Below are 27,930 nucleotides of genomic sequence, written 5' to 3' on the forward strand. Positions count from 1 at the left end.
ATTGTAAGTAAGTCGTATATATTTGAGTTAAACCCTGTTGTGTGTGTGGAAGACTTGGACTTAGACTTCCTGTATATATATATAAACTGTATATATTCTTTTTTTATTCTATATATTTTGTATATATATACATATATATATATATATACATATACATATTTATATACATATATATGTATACTCCCTGGTGCTGGATTTGCCATCAACACTAAAACTGACTAGTCACAAAACTAAACTAACTTTATTTTGGAAATCCTGTCTCCGGAAGTGTCGTACGTCACTCCTCTGTCGCTTGACGGCGGTCACACAAGCTCGTCAGCTGTACGAGCAGCGACAGAAACGCTGACCCATTTTACTGTAGCCGTGGAGGGACAACGACAACAACAGCAGCAGCGACGAAACGACACTTCCACAGCCTCTGACCGGATAGGGAAAGCCCTCTATGTGGTTCTCTAACACCGTAAGTCCCTGCGCACGTCTCCTTCTGTCACGGTGTTGTAAGTAAAAACGCACCGGATGAATCCTGCTCGGTTTGTAGTCTTGTAGGAGAGATGTCAGCAGCTGTTGTCAGTCTCAAGGTGCCGTAAAACGCGGGGGGTGATCCCGGATTATAACAGGTGTATTTATTACCTCAGTGTGACTTACCTCAACCTTCATGCCTCAGTGCTGTGATGTCGTTATTTCATTAATTAGACAAAAAACCCACATTTTGAAATAGTGTTATTGATTCAGCCCTCACTCCTGTGTAAATGTGTGATATTACAGTGCTGTATTTTGCTGTAAGCATCGGCCTTTAGTGATATTATTTCACAGCTTGATAAGATGCACAATGTGTGAACCCACCATTTTAGATGTAATGCTTCAGATATTATTCCACTGTATTAGTTTATTCATATATATATTTATACATTGTGTTTCACGTCACTGCTGTGCTTTCCTGTTAGCTTTACTACTTCACTGATAAGATGATATTAAAATTCCTTTGCATTCTGTTCGGAGGGAGAACAAAATAACTTCTTTATAAGCCTTATACTTTTCATTCTATGTTCCAAATCCCCCACCAGCTCTTTGCAACCTGTTTATAATCACACACTTATTTTCAGCTAATTAATTAATCCCTGCCGTAAAATAACATATCATTTGTTATGGTTGGTTTTCATCCATCATTAATTTACTTAATTAATTAGTAATTTAAAGCCAACCTGAGCCTCCAGTGTCTTCTTATTTAGAAGATCTATTTTGACAATAATAAACAACTGGGGGGTGTTCAGTCTTAATGAATGACTTTAATATTATCAATTGATCCCCTGATCAATTTGCTGACAGTTCATTTTAGGACTGCAACTATTTCATTATTGATTAATATGCCAATTGATTTGTTGTTTGGTCTATAAAATGCAAAAAAAAAAGAAAGGGTGATAAACGTTGATTGGTGTTTCCTAAACCTGTAAGTCACAACGTCCCTGAAATGTCTCGCTTTGTCCACTAATCAAACAAATTCAGTTTACTGTCAGAGGAGCGACTGGGAAAAAGAAAATATTCTCATCACAAAAAACTTAATTCATTATCAAAATAGTTTCTACTTTCTTCAGTTAAGTGCAGGTATTTTGTAATATAAATAAATACTCACGTCTGTTGCAATCAGTGCATACAGTTTGTTGTATTGTTAGCGAGACAAAGATAAAACATGCAGTGAATCAGAGCAAATGCTAAAACTAATAATACGAGACAAACTGGTTTGATCGATCAGGTGAATACCAGTGAAATGAATATGTGTTAGAGGCAAACTGTAGTAGTTATTTAGATTGTGAATTCATGTTTTGTAAGTGTTAGATTCTACTTACTGTTTTAGGAATAGATTTAGTTTCTATAGTTGTCACAGCAGAATAGGAGCATTACTATTATTTTGCTGGCGTTTGTAATAAGATTTTTCTTCCCTGTTGCAGCCTGGAAACACCTGTCTCCTCCACCAACCTGACTTGATTAAAACCATCACAGGGATTAGATGGTGTGGCTGAACGAGAGGAAGAAGAGAGAGAAAGAACCTTGGAGAACTTGTGGCGGCTTTTGGTCACAGAGGCCATTGTTCAACAGAAGCTTCTCAAGGGACGAAAAGCCATTGAAAAGTCTGTAATGGCTGAGCTGTCATCAGCACAGGTGAGTGAATGCACCTGAGCATTACTGCTGCTGCTGCTGCTGCTGCCACCGCTGCAGCCCCTGGACATTTATTGCGCAGTAAAAAAGGGAAGATCCACATACTGTGACACCAGGAAGGACAGAATCCCCCACATTTCTTTTTGTCTGGATCGTTTTTTAATCTGGATTCTCTCACCTGGGAGGGGAGCGAATGACTAATTGTGGTTTTGGGAGCCGTTTGAGCTGAGCTGCAGAGGCTCAAGCGTGTCCACACGCAGACATGAAATACATGGAAGAAGAACACACAGGTTTGTGTCAACAGTTCATATTGTGTAACCAGATTAATTTTGTTGTGGTGTTGCTGTAGCATTTTTACTGTGTAATAATAATAATAATTATAATAACACTTTTTTATTTGTATAAGGCTTTAAAAAATGCTAAAAGACACTTGACATCAATAAGTAAAAGAAGCAGTAAAATACTCTACATTAAAACAGACATACTCAGCCTAAATCAGAGATCAAAAGCAGCTCTGATGTTCTTTATATATTTTTTCCATTGATGTCATGAACGTATGAACTTGGTTGGTTTTTTCAAACAGCATCTTTCTAAAAATAATCAAATAAGATAGGATAGTTGAAATGTACATACGATATTTCCAACAAAGTACAGAAATAATCAGCTATCTTGTATTGGCGGAGGTAACATTACATGATTACATGTCTTAAATACAGACCAAAAGAAATAAAGTTATGTCATTTACAACCATATACTTATATAGTATACTCCAATATATTATATGCTTCTTTGAGTGTCTGGAGAAGCGCTATAGAAATTTGATGTATTATCATCATTATTATTATTAGTATTTCCTATCATTATTTTTATCATTGTCATTTGAGTATGAAGTGTTAGGAGAACTGAATCCACCTTTTGTATTACAAGAAAACAGATTCATGTCTGAGGAAAATGGTTGGACACAGTCTCTGCCTTGTCCCCGCCGTCTTTTGACTGTTTATCTTCTAGCACTGTTTCTTATCTGTTCTCATGAATTTGAAGCGAGAAACTTCCTCCTCACACTTCCTGCAAGACAGGATGTTGAGTGTTAGGACGTTCACTCTGACTTTTACCCTTGACTCTGTATTTAGTGTCAGTTATTCAAATTGGATAACGTGTATGTATTTTAATGTCGTCCATGGTTCATTTACATCAAACTCAGCTTATGGACATACAGTGTGGCTGGTAGAAGACTATAACAACTCCAAAACTAGACACATATAGTTAGATGGTGGAGGACAGATTGTACAATTTGCTGAGCTGTGGTCTTCAGTTAAGGCTCAGGGATTACATCATGGCACAGAATGTTATAGATTGAATTATTTGATTGATTGATTTTCCTTTTTCACATCTGTTTTGCTTCAAAGCAGAAGTCCCTAACAGGATTGTGAGATGTTTTTAAACCTCGGCAACAGGACATTAGCAGTGTTGCACCATAATGAAACTGACTAATGACAAACATTTCACTTTCTCTTGCACATTGGCTTCAGAATCCGTGAATTATTTTTAGGAGAGGTGTGTCTGCTGTTGATGTAGTGTTTCATCACGATCATGTGGTGATGCTCCGATCCACATGTTGTTACATACAGTTGAAATATCAGGGGGGCTGAAGTGATTTACACTTTAAGTCACAGTAGACAATCAAGAAATTGTAAATGGTAAAATGTTTCCCAGCCTGATGTAAATAATCATCGTTACATCAACTATATTTACACAGAACACAGAATAAAGAAAAAAACAAAGGAACACCTGCCATAAAAGTTCAGTATGGAGCTGATAGAAAACATTATTATATTGGTAGGAACTGACATAAACAACCAAATACTGGCAACAAACAAGGCATTTAAAGCAGTAACCACAGTGCAGAATGTTAAGGACTAAAGTAAAGGGTATAGAGACAGACTCATTAAGACGTATGACAGAGTTAAACCAGTTTCCTTGTTGAGTATAGTGTGATAAACACATCATCAACACATTAAATCATTTCTCTCTGTCTCGCTCTCTTCAGTGTTTTTGAGCAGCTGAGTCCGTGAAGGCCCCAGCGCTGGCCATGTTGGATCTCTTCCTCAGAGTGCTGGCGTTGACCCGTCTTCACCCGTCGCCTCGCAGCGGCACGCTGCCAACCTAAACCCTCACTCTCTTCCTGCATTCCTCTTCTTCCACTGCCTGGTCGGGAGAAAGGTAAAGTACGGTGTTGTTGGTGTTGCAGTTGTTATTTAGAGGGCGTGCTTGAAACCTTGTTAGCAGGTTTTTGAATAAACAAACTGTAGATTAGTTTGCTAAGTTGCCCTTACACACAGTAAGTTTGTTTACTGTGAGTGGGAGTGGGAGTCTGATCACACCTAAATAGTTGATGGGGTGTGAGACCTGAGAATCATCACGCTCACTGTGGTGAAATTAAATCCTCAAAAACACTACATTTGTGCATTTATTTGGTGACGTTGTGACTGCTTCATTGACGCTGCCCACAGTTGGTTGTACTGCACATGTAAAGCTTGTTTATTTGACAGTGAGAAACCTTTTACATGCAGTTTTCTTCATCAACTTTCCTACAACTGCATCTTTAAAGGTGGAAGTTCATCTTATTCCACTGCATCTGACAGGCAGTACATTTCATACAGCCATAGGTCGACTGCAAGCCCTTGCGAGGAATCGATTTACTGACTCAAGTGTGTCCACCTCCACTACACTAGGTGATGATACGCCCCCCCAGATGAGTCTTCCTACCGTCCATGAACTTTAAAATATTAAATTCTTTAAGATGGCTAGCCTGGATCTTGACAAGTTTCTCTCGCTGTTGTCTTCTTCTAATATTTCTGTGTGTCAGCCGACACTGAAACAATATGTTGACTCACGATCGTTGTCTGGGTGTGATAGTCTGTCATTGAGAGATTTGATTTATTGGCACTTCTATCAGACTAATGAGTGAAGTGAACTCAGTCATTGCCCAAAGAATGTGCTGAATTGTTTTCAGCCTTTTACTTAAGATTAATTAAATAATACATACAGTATGTAAAATGAAATTCAAATGTTCATCTCCTGAAATTGTCCTGGTTTACCTATTGAAAAAATATTGTCACATAAATGGCTGTAAAATGATCACAAATTATGTTATGCACAAATTTGTTCTTGTAGCCAAAAGTTGGTCCCTCTGTGTTAACATGTCTTTTAAAAGTCCAGCTGTAGCCTGACTAACACAGCAATTATTTTTTTCCTAAGTGTAACACATATTAGTCTCTTGCTCCAGCGCTGAATGGAATCTGTAGACTACTTAATATCACTTCAGCAGCTCTGTTTAAACACAGATATCACAATGTTTTCATGCTTTCTGGATTCCAAGGATATGTTCATTAACATCGGGATGGCTCGAAAGCACTTTTTCTTGCCCAATACCAATGTCACAACCTTGAGAATTAAATAGATATTTGTGTTGATGCATTTACCCCTGAGCCAGAAACAGCCATTTCTAAAACATGATTTTAACTATAATAAAACATTTTCTGCCTCAATAAAGAACAAATAGATAGCAATGGATAGTCTTGTTTCTTGCTAATTGATCCAGTAATCTTAACCATTATTGGATGAAAGCCAGTACTGCATATTATATCTGCTCATCTCTTATTACCAGCGACATTATTCATGTCAGATTCAATACAAGTCACATCTGACAGTTCACATTTACAACGCTCATGCATACATGCATGTAGGCAAAAAAGCTCCCTGGATTCTGTTATGAAGTCAAATGTGGTGGAACAGAAATGTCCTCTCACGGTGTCTTTGTACCTTTTCATACAGTAAGGTGCAGACCTTGAACGAGCTGTGTAAAAAGAGGATATGTACCTGTGTCATTCTTTTGAAATTGAAAGTATGACTGGAAGTATGAGAGTTTGCAGTGACTGAGCTTGTGGCAGGTTAGCGGCACATGACGATGATGTGCTTATGTCACTCTGTTGTCTCTCCCCAGGTCTTCTTAAGGTCTTCAAGAAAAATGTCCTATGCACATCACAAGCTGCTCACCTGGAGCGAACCTCACTTCGCCCTCCTGCCGCTGACCTACCTGTGGCTCGTGGCTCTGACCACAGGTAAAACAAACACCAAACAGGAAAGCATTTGTTGACAGAAAACGAATAAAACACTCGGGTCTGTTACACCTCCGGTGCTCATCTGCATTCTAGATACACGGAGTAGATTCACACACCTTTGATTGCTCAGGGTGGGTCTTTATCTGTCTTGTCGGGGTTTATTGTATGTGTTTAATGCGAGGTGGACACACTGAGGACTGTTGGATCCCCCACTGTGTCACGCTGTGTGTGTGTGTGTGCATATGCGTGTGTGTGTGTGTGTTTGTGTGTATTTGCTCATGCGCGTCCCTTCTTTCAGATGCCATGCCACTCAGTGGCTTACAATGTGAAACGGAACAATAAGGTCCTTGTGGGTAGACACTGTGTGTGTGCGTGTGTGTGTGTGTTTGTGTGTGTGTGTGTGCGCGTGTGTGTGTTGAGAGGACTAGCGGACAGAGAAACAGTGAACAAGGCCCGGGGCATGACACCCCTTTCTCAAACAAACTGTAGCACTTTTGTGTGTTTTTCGTTAGTGTTTTTTTTCCCGACTTGTCTCACACTGACGCATCCCGTAAAGTTACCTCTGGCTCTAGTGTTGCCATGGTAGCAGCAGTTATTCCCAGACGGTCTAATGGACTGCACTTTTCTTTCATCTTTCCTTTCGCTCGAGTTTGCAGAAGTCAAACTCTGTCAGTTTCACATAGTTATATCCCACCTTTATATGATCTATCCTCTTTTTCTTAACCATTCACAGGTTATCCCACCCATCGTTCCTGGGTGGGATAAGAAACGGTGAAAAGTCATCCAGGTTCATTGTTTATAATGTGGTGACTAAGGAAAACAATGCGCCTGCCATTGAGATTACAGCTCACGTCAATCGCTAATGAAAAATGCATCAAACAGATGGAGACTTTGCATGGTAATCGACTCCTTTCTCTGTGCCGCTATTTGGAAAACAAGTGGAGCTCATGCGGCATGAAACAAGGTCATGGATGCATGATGGAAAAAGGTTGCTCCTCGGATATATTTCTGACAAAGTAACAGTTCAGTTAGCCCTGCAATACCAATCAGGACTGAAATCTAGAGGTTTATAAGATAAACTGTTGAATAAATAATATTGTTTGTCTGAATAATGCAGTACACAACAGTAAAAAACAGAAAACAACAACAACAATATACAGTCTGCTCTTAGTAACAGGACATCATTGTGTTAAAATACAATAACAACATTAAAACATATCAAATGTGATGTATACAGGACTGGGTTGATTTTACAACTGTAGTTTTTCTTTATTCCCTGAAGTGACTCAGCTGAAGTCCTTTCATCTTGGACTACTGTATTACTCACGTCCGGTTTGGCTTCTTTGTCTCTGTGGACATTGACTTAAGTCATGTTGAATACAGTATAAAACCTCCATTGTGCCGTTTTATTGTACCTGGCTATAAAAGAAGTGTTCCATCTGAGACAAATGATGGGTTTATCCGACAAAGGGAGCACATGAGAATTCTTTTATCGCCAGAAGTAACACACAAGCAGAAGAACCCACACACACACTCTCAACAGCTAAATGTCCTGGTTCACTGCACTGCTGATGTGAGTCTGATAAGGTCTGGCTCAGTGGGTGGAGCTTTGTGCGTACTGTGCTGACTGTGCTTTGGGTTTTAATCAGTATCTTGTTTTGTCGGGGGGGCTCACTTCCTCTCTCTGCTGCGTTGGCTGACTCTTCCAACTGAGGCTGCACATCGGCTTTTCTTCAGTCGGATCCTAATCTGTTAAGTGTCACTGGTTTGGAGCAGGAATTCACTGTGGGTTTTATTTTGCCCTTTTGCCTGTGACTCTGCCAAGTTCACCCAACAATGGCTGGACTGACACAGACGAGCGTACACTGCCCAGTAACTGTGCATTTGACAGAGCCATTTGATCAAACTACATTCTGTAGTGAACGTTCTTCTTCGTGACCACTCTCTGGAGCCGTTGCATGTATCTTCTTTTGCACGCACTAATACATTATTTACAAAGGGAATGCATGTTAGACATGTGCAACTATTTTGATACTTCAACGAAGGACAGGAGACTGATCTTTGTCGACTCGAACCTCCATCATCCAAACTCTGCCCTGCGTGTTTTAGATGTTTCCCTGCTCCGACAAACCTGATTCAGTTGGTCAGCTCATCAGCAAGCATTGAGAAACCCTGCTGAATAGTCCGGTGAAGGATAGGATGCTCCAGACACATTTCAGTTTTGTTCTCCACACACTTTCCAAACAGCAAAGCTGCTGTGGCAGATGAGCGGCGCTGGTAATCTGTGTTTGTTGTTAGGTGCAGCAACTTCAGTCATTTCAGCAGCTCCCAGGTTTTGGTTGCTTAGTAACAACAGACGCAGAAACAGAAGCGCCACACTCCCTTTCTGCTTAATTGTCTCCTCTTCTTATAACCGTGATCTTGTTGCAAATGTCGTCTTGAGTTATTTTAATAAAAATAATATTTATTTTTTAATCTCCCCATTTCCCTTCCTGGTCCAGGGGTGTCGGCAGATCTGTGCAGGGTGACTGGCGGGGTTCTGGGGATGCACTGGAGCAGCGCCGTCGGCCTGGGTTGGTACCCTATAGCAGACGGGATAGGCGGGGCAACATGTTGGGAGTCCTGCTGCTTACATCAGCACTGCAGTGCCGTGTGGAGCATCGGCGGGCGCTGCATCCTCCTCAGCTGCTCGAGGAAGAAGGGCTGCCCCATCACTTTCCTGCCCCAGCCTCACCAGGAGTCTCTTGGCCTCCTTCAGTTGCTCTCCAAGGCATGTTTATTTCATCTCACACACTGATTCACCTTTCAGATTGTTGAGCCATTGATTGGATTCATGCTCAACACTGCCCACAACAAATACATCAGTCTTAAACTAACGTTACTGACTTTCTCTTATTGTTAAGAAACATGGAAACTGGGGTGATTTCAGCTGTAGATGAGCATGTGTTGTTACAGTTAAAGCTCAGTATGCACTGGCTTCAATTAATCAGTGGCTCTGATGTCTGTTTGACATATCTGTGCCATATCACTGTTATGTTATTTTGCATGGCAAGTCCCATGAAGAATAAACATAATACAGACAGCATTGGTCGTAATAATTGATAATGAAATTTGACAAATGTATTTCTAAAATTCTTTGTCTGTATCTTTACTTAAAGGGTCCCGTCCGAGCGAAACGCAGAGCGGCTCGTCGTGCACTTCCCGCCGGAAGCAGACCACACCCAGGAGACCTCACAAGCACGGTAGTGCCACAGAATATTTGCTTGTTTGTAACTTTCTTCCATTCTTTCTGACACCATTCGCACGCGGTTTGATTGTTTAGGTCAGTGGATCTCAAACTCTTTATACCGAGTAAAAATAATATTGAGCTCTCAAAGTAACACCATGATCACCACAACGTGGTGTAAATACTTCCGCGCATGTACTTCACACACGCTATATTGACATTAGATTATTGTTATTTACTTTATTATTATTTCTAGTTATTTGTTTCATTTTCTACGCACATTGGTAAAAATTCCTCTGATCAAATCATCATTATTTTTAATAGTATTTCTGATTTTCCTCCAAGTACCACCGGAGGAGACTCAGTTTGACAACCCCAGTTTAGTTTAGTCAAATAAAAGTGTAGTGGAGGTACATTTGAGGAATGAAATAATAAATCTAAATGCATTTTATAAAGATATCAACCTGGATATATACAGTATACACAGCCTCATGGAAAAATGGACGGAAGTCCTTGATTTATATCATTAGTAAACATTTTCTTCATCTTTATTGCTAATTTCAGCTCTTCTTCAATAGAACTTGATGTCATTGATTGATTGATTCCATTTTGAGGAAAACAGACTATTAAGCACTGTACAAAAGTGTAATTGACAGCTAGTGTCGTCCAGTGGTGCAGGTGACGTTTGTGAGCTTCCAGTTGAATAAAAACTCACATTGTACTGGTACAAATGAGGAAGACTATTTTCACTTTTATATACCATCTATGCCTGAAAGTTTGCTTAAATCCTTAATTGTCTCTGCAGGAAAGTTTCAAGCTGGAAACATCTTTCCCCACTCCGACGTCACCCAGCACCATCGCAGTCCAGGTACCCCAAAAGAGCCTTAGCCATTCATCCAATGGGAGTTCAGACACAGCTGTAGCATCATCACAACAAAACTCAACGGTGGACAACACCGTTGATAGTCCGGCGTCTTCCAACAGCAGTGATGTCACCTCAATCACAACCGAGCTGAATGTCATCACAACTCCAACAAAGGCTGGTAAGACTATCAGAGATTGGCTATTTCCAGCTCATTCAGTAATTTGTCATCACTTATTAATTATCAGCTAATATATAATGTAACAGCGCTGTGGTTGTGCAGCCGAGGAGAAAGATTCCACATGGCTCTCACGTCCTTTCTTCAAGCTTCCGTGCCTTTATGGCTCACGGGCGCTCATGTTCTATCTTCTCGTTTGCTCGTGCTCGCTGATGTTTGACAAAACAAAGACGTACTTTGCCCACAAATGCAATGGCAGACTGTGCACATATTATTTTTCCCACATCAAAGTCACACACGTCGCGAGTGTGATGCCGGGTCAGTGTTATCACTAGGAATGTGCTGAGACGCCTCAGGCTTCTCCAAACAGGAATAACTCGCACGATCAGTTTCTCCACCCTGAATGAAAATAGCACCTCTCCTCTGTTCTGACATTAGATTTCCGATGTGCTGACAACAGACAAAGCCGTGCACATGTTGGTACGGACTCCTTAAACTCACAACACTGGATTTATTAGTGAGCAATAACACGCTGAGCTGGTTTTGAAGGAAAGCTGCACTTTTGATGAAACACAATTAGAACCAGTGATTCTGAAGAGAGCAGCTTATGTTCACATTAACCACCTGATGCAGTTCACAGTTTTACACAAGATGATCAGTTTATTAGACATGAGGATTAATGCTTAACACGGTTGTATATCTGGCAATTCCCCCAATTTTATGGACCAGTATCACTGAGTAAGCAATAAATAATATCTAGTATTATCACCTTTTAAGAGGACTTTTTCCCCACATTTAGTAGATATGGAGAAATGGTAACATTTTGTCAAAATTGCAATATGGCTTTCTGCAATTTTTAAATTGGAGGTACAATATTTATTGAAGCCTGAAGAGACATGTGTCAGAATACCATTTTAGTTTAAATATTGTCCTGACTTACACATCATATTCTTTAGACTTTAGAAAACCTTTTTGTTTCCCAGATCTACTCAAATCTAGTCATCATTTTAAAAATGTTTTTCAATGAAAATGAGAATAATGATGTAAACATTACCATTTCTTCTAATATTGCAAATACAATCCCAGTTTCAGTCCAAATAATCGCACGTTATATAATATTTATTCAAAATTGTTCTTTGAAATCTTGTTTCTCTCTACATCTTTCTGCAAGTTCTGTGTCCAAGCTTGTTTTAGCTGTGTCTTTAGTCTCCATTAGTACTAAATCCCAGGAAAAGATGACAATTTTCCTGGGATTTCCTACTAAATTCCTGAAGAAATCATTCACGGGCCACAGGCTTTAGCATCACCAACTGTCAAGATACATTTCTGAGGAATTGGGAAATTCCCTAGATGAAATCTAAGGATATTTAGAAAATAAATGATTTTTAAATAATGCTATGTGTGTTGTTAATTTATTGTTGCTTTGCAGATAGTGAACATTGGCTTTTCACAGGTTTTCACGAAGAACCAGCTGCCTAATTCATGATAAACACACTCTACAGTAATGATGTTGACCAGAAAAATATATAAAAAATGATTCCCTCCATTCCCTGACCAGTTCCAGTGCTTTGGTTGCCATGCCAACCTTACTCTACTGTCATTTTGGCATCGTCTCTCATCATGTGTTGTCACCCACAGCAGTGAAGGAGCTGGTGGTGTCAGCGGGACAGAGCGTGGAGGTCACACTTCCCCGCAACGAGGTTGAACTCAATGCCTTTGTGGTCCCACCGCCTCCGACAGGTAAAAACCACTGCACCATAAATTAAACAAATAATCAAACTGAATCAGACATTTCTGTTGCTAGTAGAATATTCTATCAACAGTTCTGTTAACATAGCATAGTTTGATGATGACTCATCAGTGCTGTGAAAACTCCTATGGAGCATAATGTGACCAAAATCAGAATACTTATTCCATACACATCTTAATCTATTTATTATTCGAGTATGATAATATTCATGTTCAGATAACCAGAAAATACAGTTTATATGGCAGTTTCTTTTTTAGAGAAAGAGATGATTGATAATCAGGTTGATTTATGACCTAATAAAGTGCCTGTTGTGGTCTTCTGTTGCAGTGGCCCATGTGTTGTGTGTTCAGAGTAGGGCTGCAACTAACAATTATTTTCATAATCAATAAATCTGTTGATTATTTTCTGGATAATCGAGTACTTGTTTGGTCCATGAAACAAACAACTTGAAACATGGAAGTGACGATGTTCTCAAATGTTGCTCTTGCTCTGTCCACAAACCAAAATAATTCAGTTTTAAGGATTTCTTAAAATATTTATATTTAAGAAGTTGAAAAATCAGAAAGCTTGTTTTAATTATTTAAAAAAAAACAAAAACAAAACTAAAACCAATTAATCGATTATCAAAATAGTTGATTAATTTAATAATCGATGAATCATCGTTGCAGCCCCAGTTCAGAGATGGTCTTTATTGCCTTTCTGTGGGTAAGGGTTTGTGCCTTTCTGTCGTCTAGAACCAGTCTGACCATTCTTCTCTCACTTCTGACATCAACAAGGCATTTTCTACTCACTCATCCACTCATTCTCTGTAAAGATGGCTTTGTGTGAAAACTCCAGTAGATCAACAGGTTGTTGAAATACTCAGCCCATCTGGCGCTAACAACCATGCCACATTCAAAGTCACGTCAAAAACGCCCTTCTTCCTCATTCTGATGCTCAGGTTAAATGATGTTCACGTGCCTAAATAAACTGAGTCGCTGCCGTGTGATTGGCTGATTAGATACTTACATCATATTTGAACAGGTGTATAAAGAAAAGGTTGATAAGTGTGTCCCTGTAAACATCGCCACTGTCAGTGTCACATGTTTTAGTTCAACACTGAGTCAGCATCTCTGATTGTTGTATTTAGCACACTGTTTGTCAAACAGAAATTTAAATCCAGTTTACACGTCATAATAATTTCCAATCCCGTGATCTATCATTGACAAGCTCTCATGTGAAAATGATTCTTATCTGACACGTTTGATTTCATAGCATGAGTAATTTTGTGTACTGTCCTGACTTGTTAAACACTGCTGTTTCTCTGTTCGCAGGGACGAACTATGCATTTGACTGGCGCTTGATATCACATCCCAAAGATTACAGTGGGGAGATGGAAGGAAAGAAAAACAAGACTCTTAAACTCAGCAAGGTACAGATGAACCGCTCTCACTTTCGTACCCTGCTAATAATAAAGCATGCAGCTGCAGCTCCACTGAACACAATAAACAGAAGGTTTCAGTTGCCTCAGAAAGGTCGTTTCCTCTCAACGCTTGCTTGTGTCACTCAACTTCTTCTCTCTCTCTCTCTCTCTCTCTCTCTCACAGCTGACTGTGGGTCTGTATGAGTTTGAGGTGATGGTGGACGGAGGGGGAGCTCATGGAGAAGGTTTTGTCAACGTCACGGTCAAACCAGGTGAGCGGTCTCATTAATGTCCTCATGGTCAGCAGAGGGTGTTTACGTGTTCGTGGTCATGAAACAACCAAACACCATTCACGCTCTTGTAAAATGAACGGCAATCTCTTACACAAGTATGGCAAAATAATGAAGTAATGGCATTTTATAACGGTTAACCTCAGTGTGACATCATAAAAACCAGCATGTGTGATGAAGGGATGTGTGTAAAATAGCTTAACGTCACTTCCACAAGTGTTGCAATTCAAATTCAAAACATTGGAAGGTGTTATCCACCCTCCCCAGACTAGAGGCTCTGGCTCTGTGGTTGCCAGGTAGTTTCAGGATCTAATTGTCATCATGCAAAGATTAAATTGGATTAGATTAGCTTAGGTTTGACTATCGATCCCAGACTGGGGGAAATTCACCTGTTACAGTAGCAGGGTTGGGAGTACTACAAAAGGACATAAAATACGCAATATAAAATAAATACAATAGCAGTGCTATAAACAATGAAAATGGGATGTACATGTATGCAAAAAGGGTGTTTATAAAATATCAAAAATACTAATAGAAAGAATCATTTGTCTCTTAAATATTTACATATATTGCAATTTTTGGCGATATGAAAAAATATCACAATATACTTTTTTATATAATATAATATACCATAATATCTGGATGGTTTTAGTCTATATCCCGATATACAACATATATCGCGATATAAAGCTGCACACGGGTTATTTCTCTAAACTCATGAAAAGTTTTCTTTTAAGATGTTTGTGCTTCTCAACGGAGAGCGACAATACACTGTAAATACACTGTATTATCTGTATGACATGATCTTAAAATACAGTCATTAGCTTTCATTTCAGTTAATACCTGCCTATTTCTGTCTTTTTAATGTTTAATGAAGGATATGTACGTATGTCAGAAACAATGAAATTACATTTATGGAAATACATTTAAATACAAATATGGTCAAATTATGCTATGACAAAGATAATTAGTGTGTGTAAGTGTTATTAAGTGACTTTAAAAAAAACCCATTATTTTGCCAATCATTGATTTTTGAATATATAATATTTAATTTATAATATTTTGTGTGTTTCATTAAATTATGAAATATGATGATTACCAATACAACAGCCAAATTAAAACCATGTAGATAATATATCGATAAACTGCTCAGCCCTATTAACAAATAAAAAAAAATATAATATCAAGCCTTTTTTTACCTGTTTTATATGAGAAATTGATGTAAACAATGGCTTGACCCTGACAAACAGAATACTGTAGGATATTTGTGTAAGAGTTTTCAGGAACAATTTGTGCAAGACTATTATACATGTGTTATTGTGTCCACCCACAGCAGGATGTTTTTGATCATATTATCCTTCCTGAAAGAGTCAATGAGAAGGAATGATCATAAGTCAGTGCACAGTTGATGCCTCTTGTTTAACTATATCAACACAGATCTTATTACAGGGAGATGAGGCTGCTTTCCACCCCCACACACACACACACACACACAGGCACTTCATGACTATGACTTGCTGACAGTGCCTCGCTGTGAAACAGATGATGTGCAGCTCATCTTAGTGAGTTCATTTCTTGTCTTCCACCTGACAGAGCCTCGGGTAAACAAGCCTCCTGTTGCCATAGTTTCCCCAAAGTTCCAGGAGATTTCCTTGCCAACCAGCTCTACGGTGATCGACGGCAGCCGTGAGTCTCACACACACACACACACACACAGAGACAGACATATCTATACAATTTAATTTATTAAAATCTCCTCTGATCCTTTAATGTATCAATTTAAACTTTTATTTCATGTGTGCTTTTACACTCTTTCTACTTTCTCTTTTAAAGCTGCAGGGTGTTAACTTTGCTAATGCAGTGTTGCTGTTGCCTCCATCTGTCTTGACGTATTATGAATCATATCATGCAGCACAGGAATGTCGCAGGATAGTTTAAAACGCTGCTACAGTATACTGTGTTTGGAGCTGATAGGCTTTTAATCAGTATTGTGTGAACTCATGGCAGTGGTTTGAATATAATAGACATTTGTTTCTATTAAAAATGTATACACCACCGCTTCTATAAAGTACATAATTACCTCTGTGAATGCCTTACATATACATTTTCCTTGCCCTCTTTTCAGAGAGCACTGATGATGACAAGGTCGTTGCATGGTACTGGGAAGAGGTCAAAGGTCCACTGAGGGAGGAGAAGGTCTCTGCCGAGACACCCGTCCTCACCCTCACCGGCCTAGTGCCTGGGAACTACACGTTCAGGTGCAGATGCACCTCATTTATCTCAAAGCTGAATACTAATTTACTAAGTACATTTATAATGTGTAGCCCATAAAGTTTGTATTTTTAATAAGTTGAATGTCCTTTTTTTTTTGCAGTTTAACAGTGACAGACTCGGATGGAGCCAAACACTCGACGCAGGCCTCCCTCTCTGTGAACAAAGCCAAGGATTACCGGCCCGTGGCCAATGCCGGCCCTAACCAGGTGTGTAAAATTTAGCAACATATGGTGAAGATGCATGTTGCAGCTGGTTCCTGATTTAAATATAAACAGGCTCATTCTGGAGTAATGAAAAGCAATAATTGTACACTACAAAATAATTATTATTTACAATTATTTTATCTTCAATGTCTGAAAAATTCAGGTCATCCAGTTGCCTCGCAACTCCATCACTCTGTACGGCAACCAAAGCAACGACGACCACGATTCACTGTCTTATGAGTGGTCCCTGAGCCCCGAGAGCAAGGATAAAGTGGTGGAGATGCAGGTGAGAAACTCGCCAACTATGCTCACCAACATTATTTTAACTCACTCATGCTTTGAGATTATTATTCCATGAGTTAGAGCGTGGCAGCTAACGGCGTGTGTGATTTCAGGGCGTACGGACACCGATTCTGCAGCTGTCAGCGATGCAGGAGGGGGACTACACCTTTCAGCTGACTGTGACAGACTCATCTGGACAGCAGGACACCGCCCAGGTCACGGTCATTGTGCAGCCAGGTAAAATGCTGGATGAGCATTTTAATTCAATCTTGTTCTTATAGTGCCAAATCACACACAATTTGATATAATAATAGCTGCTCTGGAGTCACAGGTACCAGCAGAGCGAGGACAGAGAGATTATTAATAACAATAAGCATAATAATAATGCAGAACGAAGAGAGAGAATAAGGTTAGTGTCATGTCATAATGTAACATGCATACAAAGAGTGGGACAGGGAGCACTCAGTGCACCATGGGAGTTCCCCCAGCAGTCTAGGTCTATAGCACCATATCTAACAGATAGATCAGGTTTTCACTATAAGTTTTTCATAAAAAATCAGGGTTTTAAGTCTAACTTTAAATACAGAGAGGGTAATCACCTCCTGAACCAACACTGGGAGCTGGTTCCACTGGAGATGAGCCTGGCAACTCTACTCCTACTCTACTTCTACTCGTACAGCATTTTGAGGGTGAAGTGATCATTTGGGATGGTGAGGTCCAACTAGTTCTTTATTCAGACAACTTTATTTCTCCCTAAGGGTGATTCATTACGGGTCAATGTGCCAGTCTCAGCTGACATAAGTACACCCTGGACAGATCGCCAGTCCATCACAGGGCCACAGAGAGACAAATAGAGACCATACACTCTCACGTTGGAGTGTCCAATTTACCTAATCCCCATATTGCATGTCTTTGGATTGTGGGAGGAAGCCACTACACCAACCGTGTGGCCCCACCATATATATATATATATATATATATATATATCAGTTACAAATAAATAAACAAGCAACCATAAGGACGGGTCAAGAATTGTCTATGTCTTGGTAAATGTTGTGCCAAGCCTCTTGTTTTCATACATTTCATAGATTTCATTCAGTCCAGTGGAGATAAGCTATCACAGGACTGAAATGGTGTAACATACATATGGAGGGTTTTAAAAAAACTTATTGGAACATCCTGATTTGCAGTAGTCCAGTCTAGATGTAACTAGTGTTTTTTGAGTTTGAGTTTCGAGTTTAGCAGGTGGTAAAAGGTTGTTCTGGAAATTAGTTTTACATGCGAGTCAAATAACTCCCAAGGTTCCTCACAGTGAAGCTGGAAGCCATGGTAACGGCATCCAGAGTGATAGTCAGATCATGTTCAAGTGAAATGGAATGAAAAATACTCAGGACACCAGATTTAGCTTCATACTATCTTGCTGCTGTGCACATGCTTTACCTCATGTTTTGTGTAGCTGTATATGTTTGTAGCTGTGGTTTGTTTATTCGTCTGCAGGATCATGCAAGAATTTTAATGATTTTAACTAAACATGGTCAAAAAAAAATTATTTCATTCATTTATTTTATCATAATCCTTAAAACTTGACCATTATGCAGAGAAAGTCCGAATTAGTGAAATGAAGCAATCATCAGTGTGAATTGCTCCATTTATGATCTTGGCCTCTATGAATGTGCACAGTGTGGAGCAGACTGAGATAATAATCTTGATCTAGATGTGTGATGTGATCTTGACCTTATACGCCCTCAACAGATTGCCTGTCTAGTTTGGGTTTGTTTGTGCAGCTGTCTGCACTTAAGCCAAACCACTAAAACTGAGACACTAAACTCTTTATCTCTTCCTTTATGCTCATTACTTCCCGAATTATGTCTTGTTTACACATTCTCTCTCAGACTTCATACAAATATGAGCGTTATTTATGCAGCACACTGACTGACAGTTCTGTGTCAGTATCATTTATTCTCCTATTTATGTGTGAATCTGATGTCAGTGCTTACATTTGTAAAAGAAATGTCTACTTGTTTCCAAACTATTGTAAGACAAAGCATTTTGGCCTCATTCAGACATTTGTCTCAGGTGAAAATGATTGTTTTTCTTGACCCCGGAATGAGCCTTTTGTGTTTGCCTTACGGTATGGATTTTAATGTTTACAGTGAAGTTGCCATGTCAGTATTTTACCCATTCAGAAACAAAAAAAATTATTAAAAAAAGTTTAGATAAAAATAAGAAATTGTCATGGTCTGTAGTGTCATACATTCGGTAGTGGTCATTATCCATCTCAGCTGATATTCTCTGATGTATTTTTACACTGCTCTGTTTCCCATACAATGATTTACTACTTCAGTATCCACACTGATTACTACATATTGATTTTCTATTTTATTTTTTTTCCCCCTCAAATGGTTAAAATCCTTTTCATTGTCAAGCGGAGTGCAGCAGAATCACCTTGAACCCAGCTGTGACCCTTTGACTCAATGGCAAAGGCAATGAGCAGATAGTGAACTGTAACGTGTAAACATTAGCAAGACGGCATTGCGATGTTTAAACAGGATATGGATGTGTGATGTTATCTCTTGCAGGGTCACACTGTGTCAATAATAGTGTAATTCCAGCAGATCTGAAGAAACAGTCAGGTGTGTTACTGTGTCTTGGATGTTTTGTGTTTTTCATTGAGAATTACACACACAAATGGGGGTTCAAGAGCATTGGGCAGCACACATTTACGCTAAGGAAGCAATAGGATGTGGGTACCTCAGCTCCTGACCTGTCCATGGATTTTAACCAGCAACTCTACAGTTACAAACCCAATTCCCTTCCACCTGGCAGCCCAGAAAAAGTGCCCCCAAACCCACAATCCTTATATTCAAGAGTCTCATGGTCTACAAACAAGAGCTAGCCAGACTGTACTGTATAAAAATGTGTCTTAAGCTTCTCTCTTTCTGTAACTTTCTTTCTGCAGAAAACAATAAACCACCAGTAGCAGATGCAGGACCAGAGAAAGAGCTGACTCTGCCAGTCGACCGGACCACACTGGACGGCAGTAAGAGCAGCGACGATCAGAAGATTGCCACCTACCACTGGATACAAACCAGGTCAGTTAGACACCAGCTCATACACACATACACTTTGGCACATTTCTTTTTGAATTAATTAATTAAAATGTAGATTTTCAGTTGGAGGGAAACTTCAGTGATTACATTCTGCATTAAAGTGAACATTTTAGAACAGGATTTACATTAAAAGGTTATAGTTTTCAGTTCTAAGATGAGCTGACTGTAATAACTTCCACATTCATTAGAAAGTTCCATCCACATCTGTATTAATCTTGTTTTGCAGCCCATGAAATAGTAAGTCATAAGTAAACTCAGTATAACTCAGTGTTAAAGTCACTTCACTTCACTTCAGATATATAATGTAGTGGAAAGCAAACATCCACAACCGCTCTTTTTCATCAAGGACCATGAGTTAATCTCATTTCACGCTCTCTTGCTCCATCAGCGGTCCTGTTGATGTAAAGATCGAGAACGCAGACGGTGCTGTTGCCACGGTGACAGGTCTGGAGGTCGGCAGGTACGAGTTCACCCTGACTGTAATGGATGAGAGGAAGCTGCAGAGTACAGACACTGTCGCGGTCATTGTCAGAGAAGGTGAGTGTGTGTGTGTGTACTTCTTACCCCTTTAGGACCGTTTCTAGCATAAGCACTGACTTTGTCAGGACCAGTAGTTCTCATGGAAACCAAAAACCGGTTCTTATGAGCCAGAACCTCATTTCTGAGGAACTGGTTAAGTTTAGATTTAAGATTTGAATTGTGGTTAGGTAAAGGTAAGGTGTTAACAGGTTATGGTCAGGGTTAGGGATAAGACTTTAGGCTGTCCAAATGAATGGAAGTCGATGTGATTTCCATAAGGATAGATGTGTATTAAGGATTTTTAGTTCATTTTGTTATGATGATCTATATCTTATCTTTATTTTAACTTAAATAAAACATGCAGAATAAAAACCTCCCACAAAATCATAACAAAATCCTTTTTTTTTTTAAATATACTTCCCATACTGTGTGCCAATGTATGCCCATCTAAAATACATTTGTACATACATAATCAGAAATACTTACCCATACATCCACTTAACCTGAATGTATTTTAAGTTGTCCATATCACCATAAATAGATAGTGACATAAAGACAAATGCTATAGATTCATTCAGTGGAAAAAAAAACCCTCATGTTAACAGTAGTCTACCCCACATGCATTGACCAAACCTGATCGACATTACCTGATAATCCTTCACTTTATATGAGACTGCTGTTTTTATACAGATACAATGTTTCTGTCTCCCACCAGAGTTGGACCAGCCACCTGTGGCTCACGTCGTGTCGAGTCCACCCATCGCTCTGCCTGTCAGGACCGCCATTCTGGACGGATCCCACTCAACTGACGACAAAGGTGGAGTCACTTACCTGTGGACCAGAGACGATACCAGCCCAGCTGCAGGGGTGAGTGTCTTTAATTTCAGCCCTTGACTGTACATCAGAAACAGTAATGGAAAGCTAATTCGGATATCCACATTAGGAAACGTCAGTTACATGTTTTGTCGTTTTTGTTCCAACAGGATGTACTGAACAACTCTGACCACCAGGCGGTGCTGTTTCTGGGAAACCTGGTTATGGGGAAGTACAGCTTTAGCCTGACTGTGACCGACAGTAAAGGACAGACCAGCACTGACCGAGGGACAGTGGAGGTCAAAGCAGGTAAAACTGTTTTTATTATTGTGAGAAAAGATGAGATATATTTATATGAATCCAGTTAGGAAATTCAAAATGTCATTCTTGTATTACAGTATAGTAGTCATTATTTGATGGTATCATGTGGTAAAGCATCACTTTTTATATCTCTAATACAGTAAATATTGAGCTTAAGCCTAAAAGAAAAATCCTATGGCAAATAAAACAGCAGCCTCTATTAAGACTTTTATTTTGTAGTAGCATTCAACCTACTGACATAAAACCAAACAACAACAAACATGAACCCAGACGATAAAGCAGAAGCACATGAGATTGCTGTAGTTTAAGTGCGTAAATTAGAAGTAAACTTGCAGTATTTTATCTTAAAAATCATAATTAAAAAAAGGTACGAATTCAAAGTCTATTGCAGAGTCAACACAGCAAGAAACACAACCCTACAGCAGAAGGTTGAACAGATCAGTGTACGACATACGGTGCACAGACGAACTCCACGCCAGAAACTAATCCATCGCTCTGCGCTCTGGCTGCTTTCCCAGATTTAAAAGAGTCAGAAGGATTCTGTGATCAGCCTGTTCTCATCTCTGCGTTACTATTTTTGTTTTCACTTATGTCACACAGATAAATACAACAATAACAAATATCAAAGTCAAGTAAATAAAAATAATATGTACATATAATGTGTACAAGAACATAAAAATTGTTCAAAAGCAGGAATATGTTACGTGACTAATGTGAGAGTCATTGTTCTCTGTAATAAGTTTTAGACACCAGAACATTTCTGAGTTTTCACCAAAAATGTTTATATATTTTTCTTTTTCAATGCCATATTTGTCTTAAACTGTCTCCCTCTCCCATTCTGTCCCGGTCAGACACGTGGGAACGTGACCTGGTGGAGTTGGTGTTGGAGGTTCCAGTATCACAGGTGTCCCAGCACCAGCGTGACATGCTGCTGCGCCAGGTCGGCGTTTTACTGGGCGTCCTGGACAGTGACATCATCGTGCGAGATATCACTGCATTTAATGAGCACAGGTGAATCATTCTGCACATTTTATTTTATTTCATTTTTGTGGGAGAAATGCAGCTTAGCCTGGTACTAACAATGGAAAATGTATGTGGGAACTAAGGGAGGATGAATTTCAACTTTATGTTAAGGTAATGATTACAAAGATATTCATGTGAAGGTATTACACTGATGTTATTTTAGTTATTTGGTTTGTTTTGTAGACAATAGTAAGTTTTTCTTTTCGTTCTGAGGAAGGCGGAAGATACACGCCAAAACTTGTCAACAAGTTAAAAGAAAAACTTACTATTGTATAACGAAACAAACAAAAAACTAAGATTTAGTCAAAAGACATAATGAACTTTCACAATATATTACAATGATGGTCACCGGAGGTTATTCTCATAACTGAGCTATTACAATGAAAAAACATGGTATTACTGTTGTATTATTTCCTAATTACCGCACTCTTACACTGAAACTACATTAGAAATAAATACTAAAACTATTACCATGTTTTATATGAGAGTAATAATAATAATACTAACACATTTAACAAATAACATTCATTCCTCTTTTTCATCTCTCCTCAGTACTTGTTTGGTCTTCCTGGTGTCGGGTGGTCCAGGGCGCCCTCCTCTGTCTGGACACAGTGTTGCATTTGGCCTACGCAACAAACTGCGCAAGCAGAAGAACGACTTCCTCATCTTTAAAGCTCGACGAGTGGATACAGTCAGTGAGTACCTTTGGAAATAAAGGCTGTTAGAGACAAACACAGCAAAAGGAAATGAAGAAGGGGGATGGCGAGGATATTGATTTATGATTCTGAATTGTGTTTTGACTGAGAGTGAGAGACTACAGGCAAGACAGGGCTGCTTTTTTGTGACTTCAAATAATGATCAGAGAACAGGTTTTCATAGAGGGCAAAGGTTAAATCGCTCAGATTTTTGAGCTGCTGCTACAAGTTATGTCTTTTTCACTGATGTTCTCTCAGTGATTTGTGGTAAAACCTAACACTTCAATTCCTTGATTTGTGTTCTGTAACATGCATATACTGTAGTTTGTTGTTAGTATTTTTAATCTTGTCATCACTCTGGTATTTTAATTACATATAACACACTCTCTCTCTCTCTCCTCAGTCTGTCAGCTGAACTGCTCCAGCCACGGTGAGTGTGACTCATTCACACGACGCTGTGTCTGTCACCCATTCTGGATGGAGAACTTCATCCGAACTCAGTTTGGAGATGCAGAGAGCAACTGTGGTGAGATGAGAAGAATGAAAATTCATATACTGTACACTCATCAGCCACTTTATTAGGCACACAGGACACCCTAATAAAAAGGCCAGGAGCAGTACCAGATAAAACTAATAATAATAACAATAATAATAATAATAATGACTTGGATTTAGTTGACCTCTGCTGCTTTAGACAATTAACTTTAATTAACTTAATTTCTGAATTTGTCAGCATTTTCCACAAGAGAACTGTGATATAGTTGTGTGTGAAAATCCCAGTAGATTCAAAGTCTACATTCAAAGTCACTTAAATCACAGTTCTTTCTCTTTGTAATGCTCCGTTTCAACCTCAGAAAGTCGTCTTGACCATTTCTACATGCCTTAATACATTGAGTTGCTGCCATGTGATTTACTGATTAGATATCAGATATTTGTGTACCTGTGGCTGGTGAGTGTACAGGGATTATTCTATAAAATGTAGTCTCAGTCTCAGAGACTGTACAATGTGCAATTTCGTTGAACTGAATTATATTATTTTAAGTACATTTTCTTTGTGTCAAACACGCTTTGTTTTCAGAGTGGAGCGTACTCTACGTGACCATAGCGTCTTTTCTGATCGTGGTTGCTATAGCAACAGTGTTCTGGGGTATGGTGTGTTGCTGCAGGCGGTGAGTTGAAGTCCTACAACTTGAAATAAAATATGATGATTGTTCTAAAATGTCTTTGGAAGCATAAGTACACACTTTATTTTCTGAGGTTTTTCTCCACCTCTTTACTTCACCGGCAGATGAAAAGTGAAATGTTTTTTTGTTTTTTTTCCTGGAAGGCGAAAGAGCAAAGTGCGCAGAAGCAAAAGTCGATACAAGATACTAGAAGCTGACGAGCAAGACAGTTTGGAGCTTCAGCTGCCGAGAGTTGGTGAGACATGTCATAACTGAATATCTTTCAATAACACAGGCAATTGTTATTGTACTATAGCATGTAGTTTTATCTAATTTCCTTATGCTACATACATTAAAATAAGAAAAATCAATCACCGAGTACAAACCTATGCAAAAGGCTGCTCAGATTTCCACAATGTCAATACAGTGAATCTGTATCCTGGTCTCCACCCAAATCTTATCATTTCTTCCATGGTCCATAACTTACATATCCACCAACCTTTATCTCAATCTGTTGTTAACTTTTTGAATGATACTGCTTAAAGAAAAACTTTAAAATAATCATAAAATTGTGTAATAAATAAGTCACTGCTCCATAACAATAGAATCTTCTGCATAGTCGTTTTAAATCAGCGTCACTTGAACTTCACACCGTTTCTCCCTCTTCACCACAACCTGCTTTCTAGCACGTCTGAAGCCAGTACCTGCTCCCACCTCCTCCGCTCTCATGCACTCGGACTCTGACCTGGACAGCGATGACGGGCACGGCGGCGTGCCGTGGACGGAGCAGGAGCGCGGGCACCTCCTCCGGCCCCAGAACGGCTCTCTGAGGAACGGCCAGGGGCCGACCAGGGCCAAGAAGCAAAGGGAGGAACGGCTATAGCAAGAGAGGAGGAGGGAGCTCGCTGCTGCCCTCACACACCCCTCCTCTGACCATCACACCCCCTCTGTTCCTCACTCTTCCTCTTTTGTTTTTCTTCAACACAAAAACCTCGCACCTCTCATTCATGAAGACAGACGGCATGATACCTGGATTTGGGAAACACATGCTGGAAACATGTGTCACAGCAAAAAACACCCATTATACCGGAATATTCCTGATTGTTCTGAGCCAATGTGAAGGGGGAAAAAAAACATCACTCAATTTTGGGTGAGCACTGTGTTTTGTATTGTATAAAATATGACATAGACCCCTTTTATGTAACACAGAGACATAAAGAATGTACTGTTACCCCTCTGACTGAGGCACACATTAGTTACACTTGACTTTCTGGATTGACAAAAAAAAAGCAAAAGCTGCATTAGTGACATGAAAACCAGCCACTTGACTCACTCACACCTTGCCTCTTGTAACAGACGTAAATAATCGCACACAAACCCATCGTCGTCACACTGTGCCAGGTCAACCTGGTGCTACCAAACACTGCCGTGGTTTTTTTCTGCTCTGAGGACGTTTCAGACAGTCACCTAAAGAAAAAAAAAACCCATACGTGCATGAAGAATCAGATCGCAGTTGTGGCACAATACGACACTGGAATGACCGTCTGCATGTTTGTGTGAGTGGAGTGTATGTGTGGGTTTGTCTGGCTGCTGTGCCAAAAAACATGTGATCTTCAGTGCATTTTATTTAATTTTATGTTTGTTAATAATTAACCCACGGAAGAGCCGCTGTGTTGTCGGTGAGTTTGGGACAGAAGATCTTTTTTTTATCTCTTTATCTCTCAAAAAAGCAACATGTTTTTTATTGTGAAAGCTTCTCTGTGGATTAAATCCACAAGGACACACACACACACACACTGGAACACACATCGTTAATGAGTGAGGAAGATAATTATAAGTTCACAACAAAGATAATTGGGACACGGCTTCCATTATCTCAATTTACCGCGGTGTAACAAATGCTTAAACCGTGGAGACTGCTTTGTTTTTTTTAAACAACCTTTACGCTGTGATTAGATTTCAATGCACTTTGATTTCATGTCTGTCAGTCTTATTTTTGTCTCACTGGTTGGAAGTTCAGCCAAAAACACTGAATAATTCTGCTGCAGTTTTTTTTCCCCTTGAATATAGAAAGGAAATCTGAAGAACTTGAGCAAACCTGAACACAGCTCATATCCAGAGGCATCCTTAGTAACTGTTACATACCTCTAGGTGCAGTAGGCAGGATAGTATTAGCATATTAACAATCCCTTAATAACCTTTCAACATAATGTAAATCTATTTGAGAGATTTGAGAGGACGACGCAGCAGTTCAGAGTGCGAGCGGGCACATCTAATGGCTGTTTTACTGCAACTGCTGTACACACAACTGCCTATGACACAAAGACACCTAAATATGAAAACAGAGAGTTGGACTTAAAGGTAATTAAATGCATTTAAATATCAGTGAGTATTAGTCCAATCCAAGTGTGGTCCTGCCTACTGCAAGTGAAGGTGAATAGGACAATATTGTATAATTGATGTCTATCAAAGTGGGATTTTAAGTTTCTCTGTAATTTCAGCAACATTTATCCAATTGCTTTTCTTGTGGCACATATTCACACATCTGTGCGAGAGGCCCTGACCTGATCGAGACTGAAATTCAAGATTAAAACAGTCATCACTAAACCTCCATTGGTAATGAAAATGGGTCGTGGGCTCAAACTGAGCTTTATCAGGACAACTAATTGTTTATTTTTCCACAAAATCAGGAGGGATGTTTGCCTGAGATGCACCAGTTACAGAACACACAATAATCGAGACAAATCTGCTGTGTCAGTGTCATTCTAAGGTATTTCTGAACTTGCACTGATTGAACACATGAACCAAAATGAAGAGTCATTTGGAGAGCTGAGCGTGTGATCGCTTTGCACACAGAATGTGAAACTGTTCCATGAGTCCACATTTTGAGGCACTTGTTGATTGTTAAAGGGGTACACTGTTAATTCACTTCAGCTTGTACTCCATGTGAAATGAGCAATCATTTAAAAGTGGTTTGTTTTCGCACTGTCGAGTCAATTACTGCTGATTTCAGTTCAATTCATTGTTTAAATTTTCTTTTTGTCACACATAGAACTGTGTTGTTGATTCACGGACATTCTCTATTCAAAAAGATAAGACCATTCCAAGTCTTTTTATACCAATTTAACGATACTGAATTTCAAATTTCTTCTGTTGTGTGCAACACTGGCCCGTGACATTTGGGATTAAATAAACTGACCTTGACTCTGATGGAGTCTTCTGTGAAGGCAGAAGGAGAAAGGAAAAGCAACTAAAGGGAATTTAATTTAAAATGTTTAACAGGAAGTATGTTTTAATGAAGGATTACTCCTCCTTTCTGTCTTTGTTTTCTTTATGTGACCAGACCTGAAGCAACTGGATTATCTGTAAATTAAAATAAAAGGTTTCTGTTTGTTCTTGAGAAGCGTTTGCTTTTTTCCCCTTAGGAAATACTTGTAGGCTAGGATTATGGCACGTGTAAAATCTTTTTTTATTTTTCATTGTTATTATGACCAAATTCCACACAGTAAGTGCATGCATATTAGGTTGATTGCGGGATTTATTC

General features: G+C 39.3%; 1 protein-coding gene across 3 annotated transcripts; it reads left to right on the forward strand.

Moving 5' to 3' along the window:
* Positions 1-282: 282 nt before the first annotated feature.
* kiaa0319l (KIAA0319-like ortholog) lies at positions 283-27,786 on the forward strand. Of its 3 annotated transcripts, none has more exons than XM_044052860.1 (25): positions 283-460; positions 1,947-2,444; positions 4,202-4,374; positions 6,158-6,275; positions 8,777-9,045; positions 9,434-9,517; positions 10,307-10,544; positions 12,180-12,281; positions 13,605-13,702; positions 13,878-13,965; positions 15,577-15,669; positions 16,109-16,241; positions 16,358-16,463; positions 16,624-16,746; positions 16,856-16,979; positions 19,702-19,834; positions 20,241-20,389; positions 21,087-21,238; positions 21,355-21,493; positions 22,357-22,516; positions 23,081-23,223; positions 23,627-23,749; positions 24,302-24,392; positions 24,551-24,642; positions 25,073-27,786. In XM_044052860.1, exons 4-25 carry the CDS (start codon positions 6,182-6,184, stop codon positions 25,267-25,269), a joined length of 2,931 nt encoding a protein of 976 aa, XP_043908795.1. In that variant the 5' UTR covers positions 283-460; positions 1,947-2,444; positions 4,202-4,374; positions 6,158-6,181; the 3' UTR covers positions 25,270-27,786. The 3 variants fall into 3 exon arrangements, with proteins under 3 accessions (XP_043908795.1, XP_043908797.1, XP_043908796.1); XM_044052862.1 differs by having other exon boundaries at positions 12,183-12,281; XM_044052861.1 differs by having other exon boundaries at positions 1,947-2,157.
* Positions 27,787-27,930: the final 144 nt, after the last annotated feature.

Source organism: Solea senegalensis, linkage group LG20, assembly GCF_019176455.1.
Source record: "Solea senegalensis isolate Sse05_10M linkage group LG20, IFAPA_SoseM_1, whole genome shotgun sequence".
NCBI lineage: Eukaryota > Metazoa > Chordata > Actinopteri > Pleuronectiformes > Soleidae > Solea > Solea senegalensis.

Coding starts and splice junctions, on each gene's coding strand:
- kiaa0319l (XM_044052860.1), top strand. CDS start 6,182: ATGTCCTATGCACATCACAAGCTGCTCACCTGGAGCGAACCTCACTTC. Junction 13,703..13,877: donor AGACTCTTAAACTCAGCAAG/GTACAGATGAAC, acceptor TCTCTCTCACAG/CTGACTGTGGGTCTGTATGA. Junction 16,980..19,701: donor CACGGTCATTGTGCAGCCAG/GTAAAATGCTGG, acceptor TTCTTTCTGCAG/AAAACAATAAACCACCAGTA.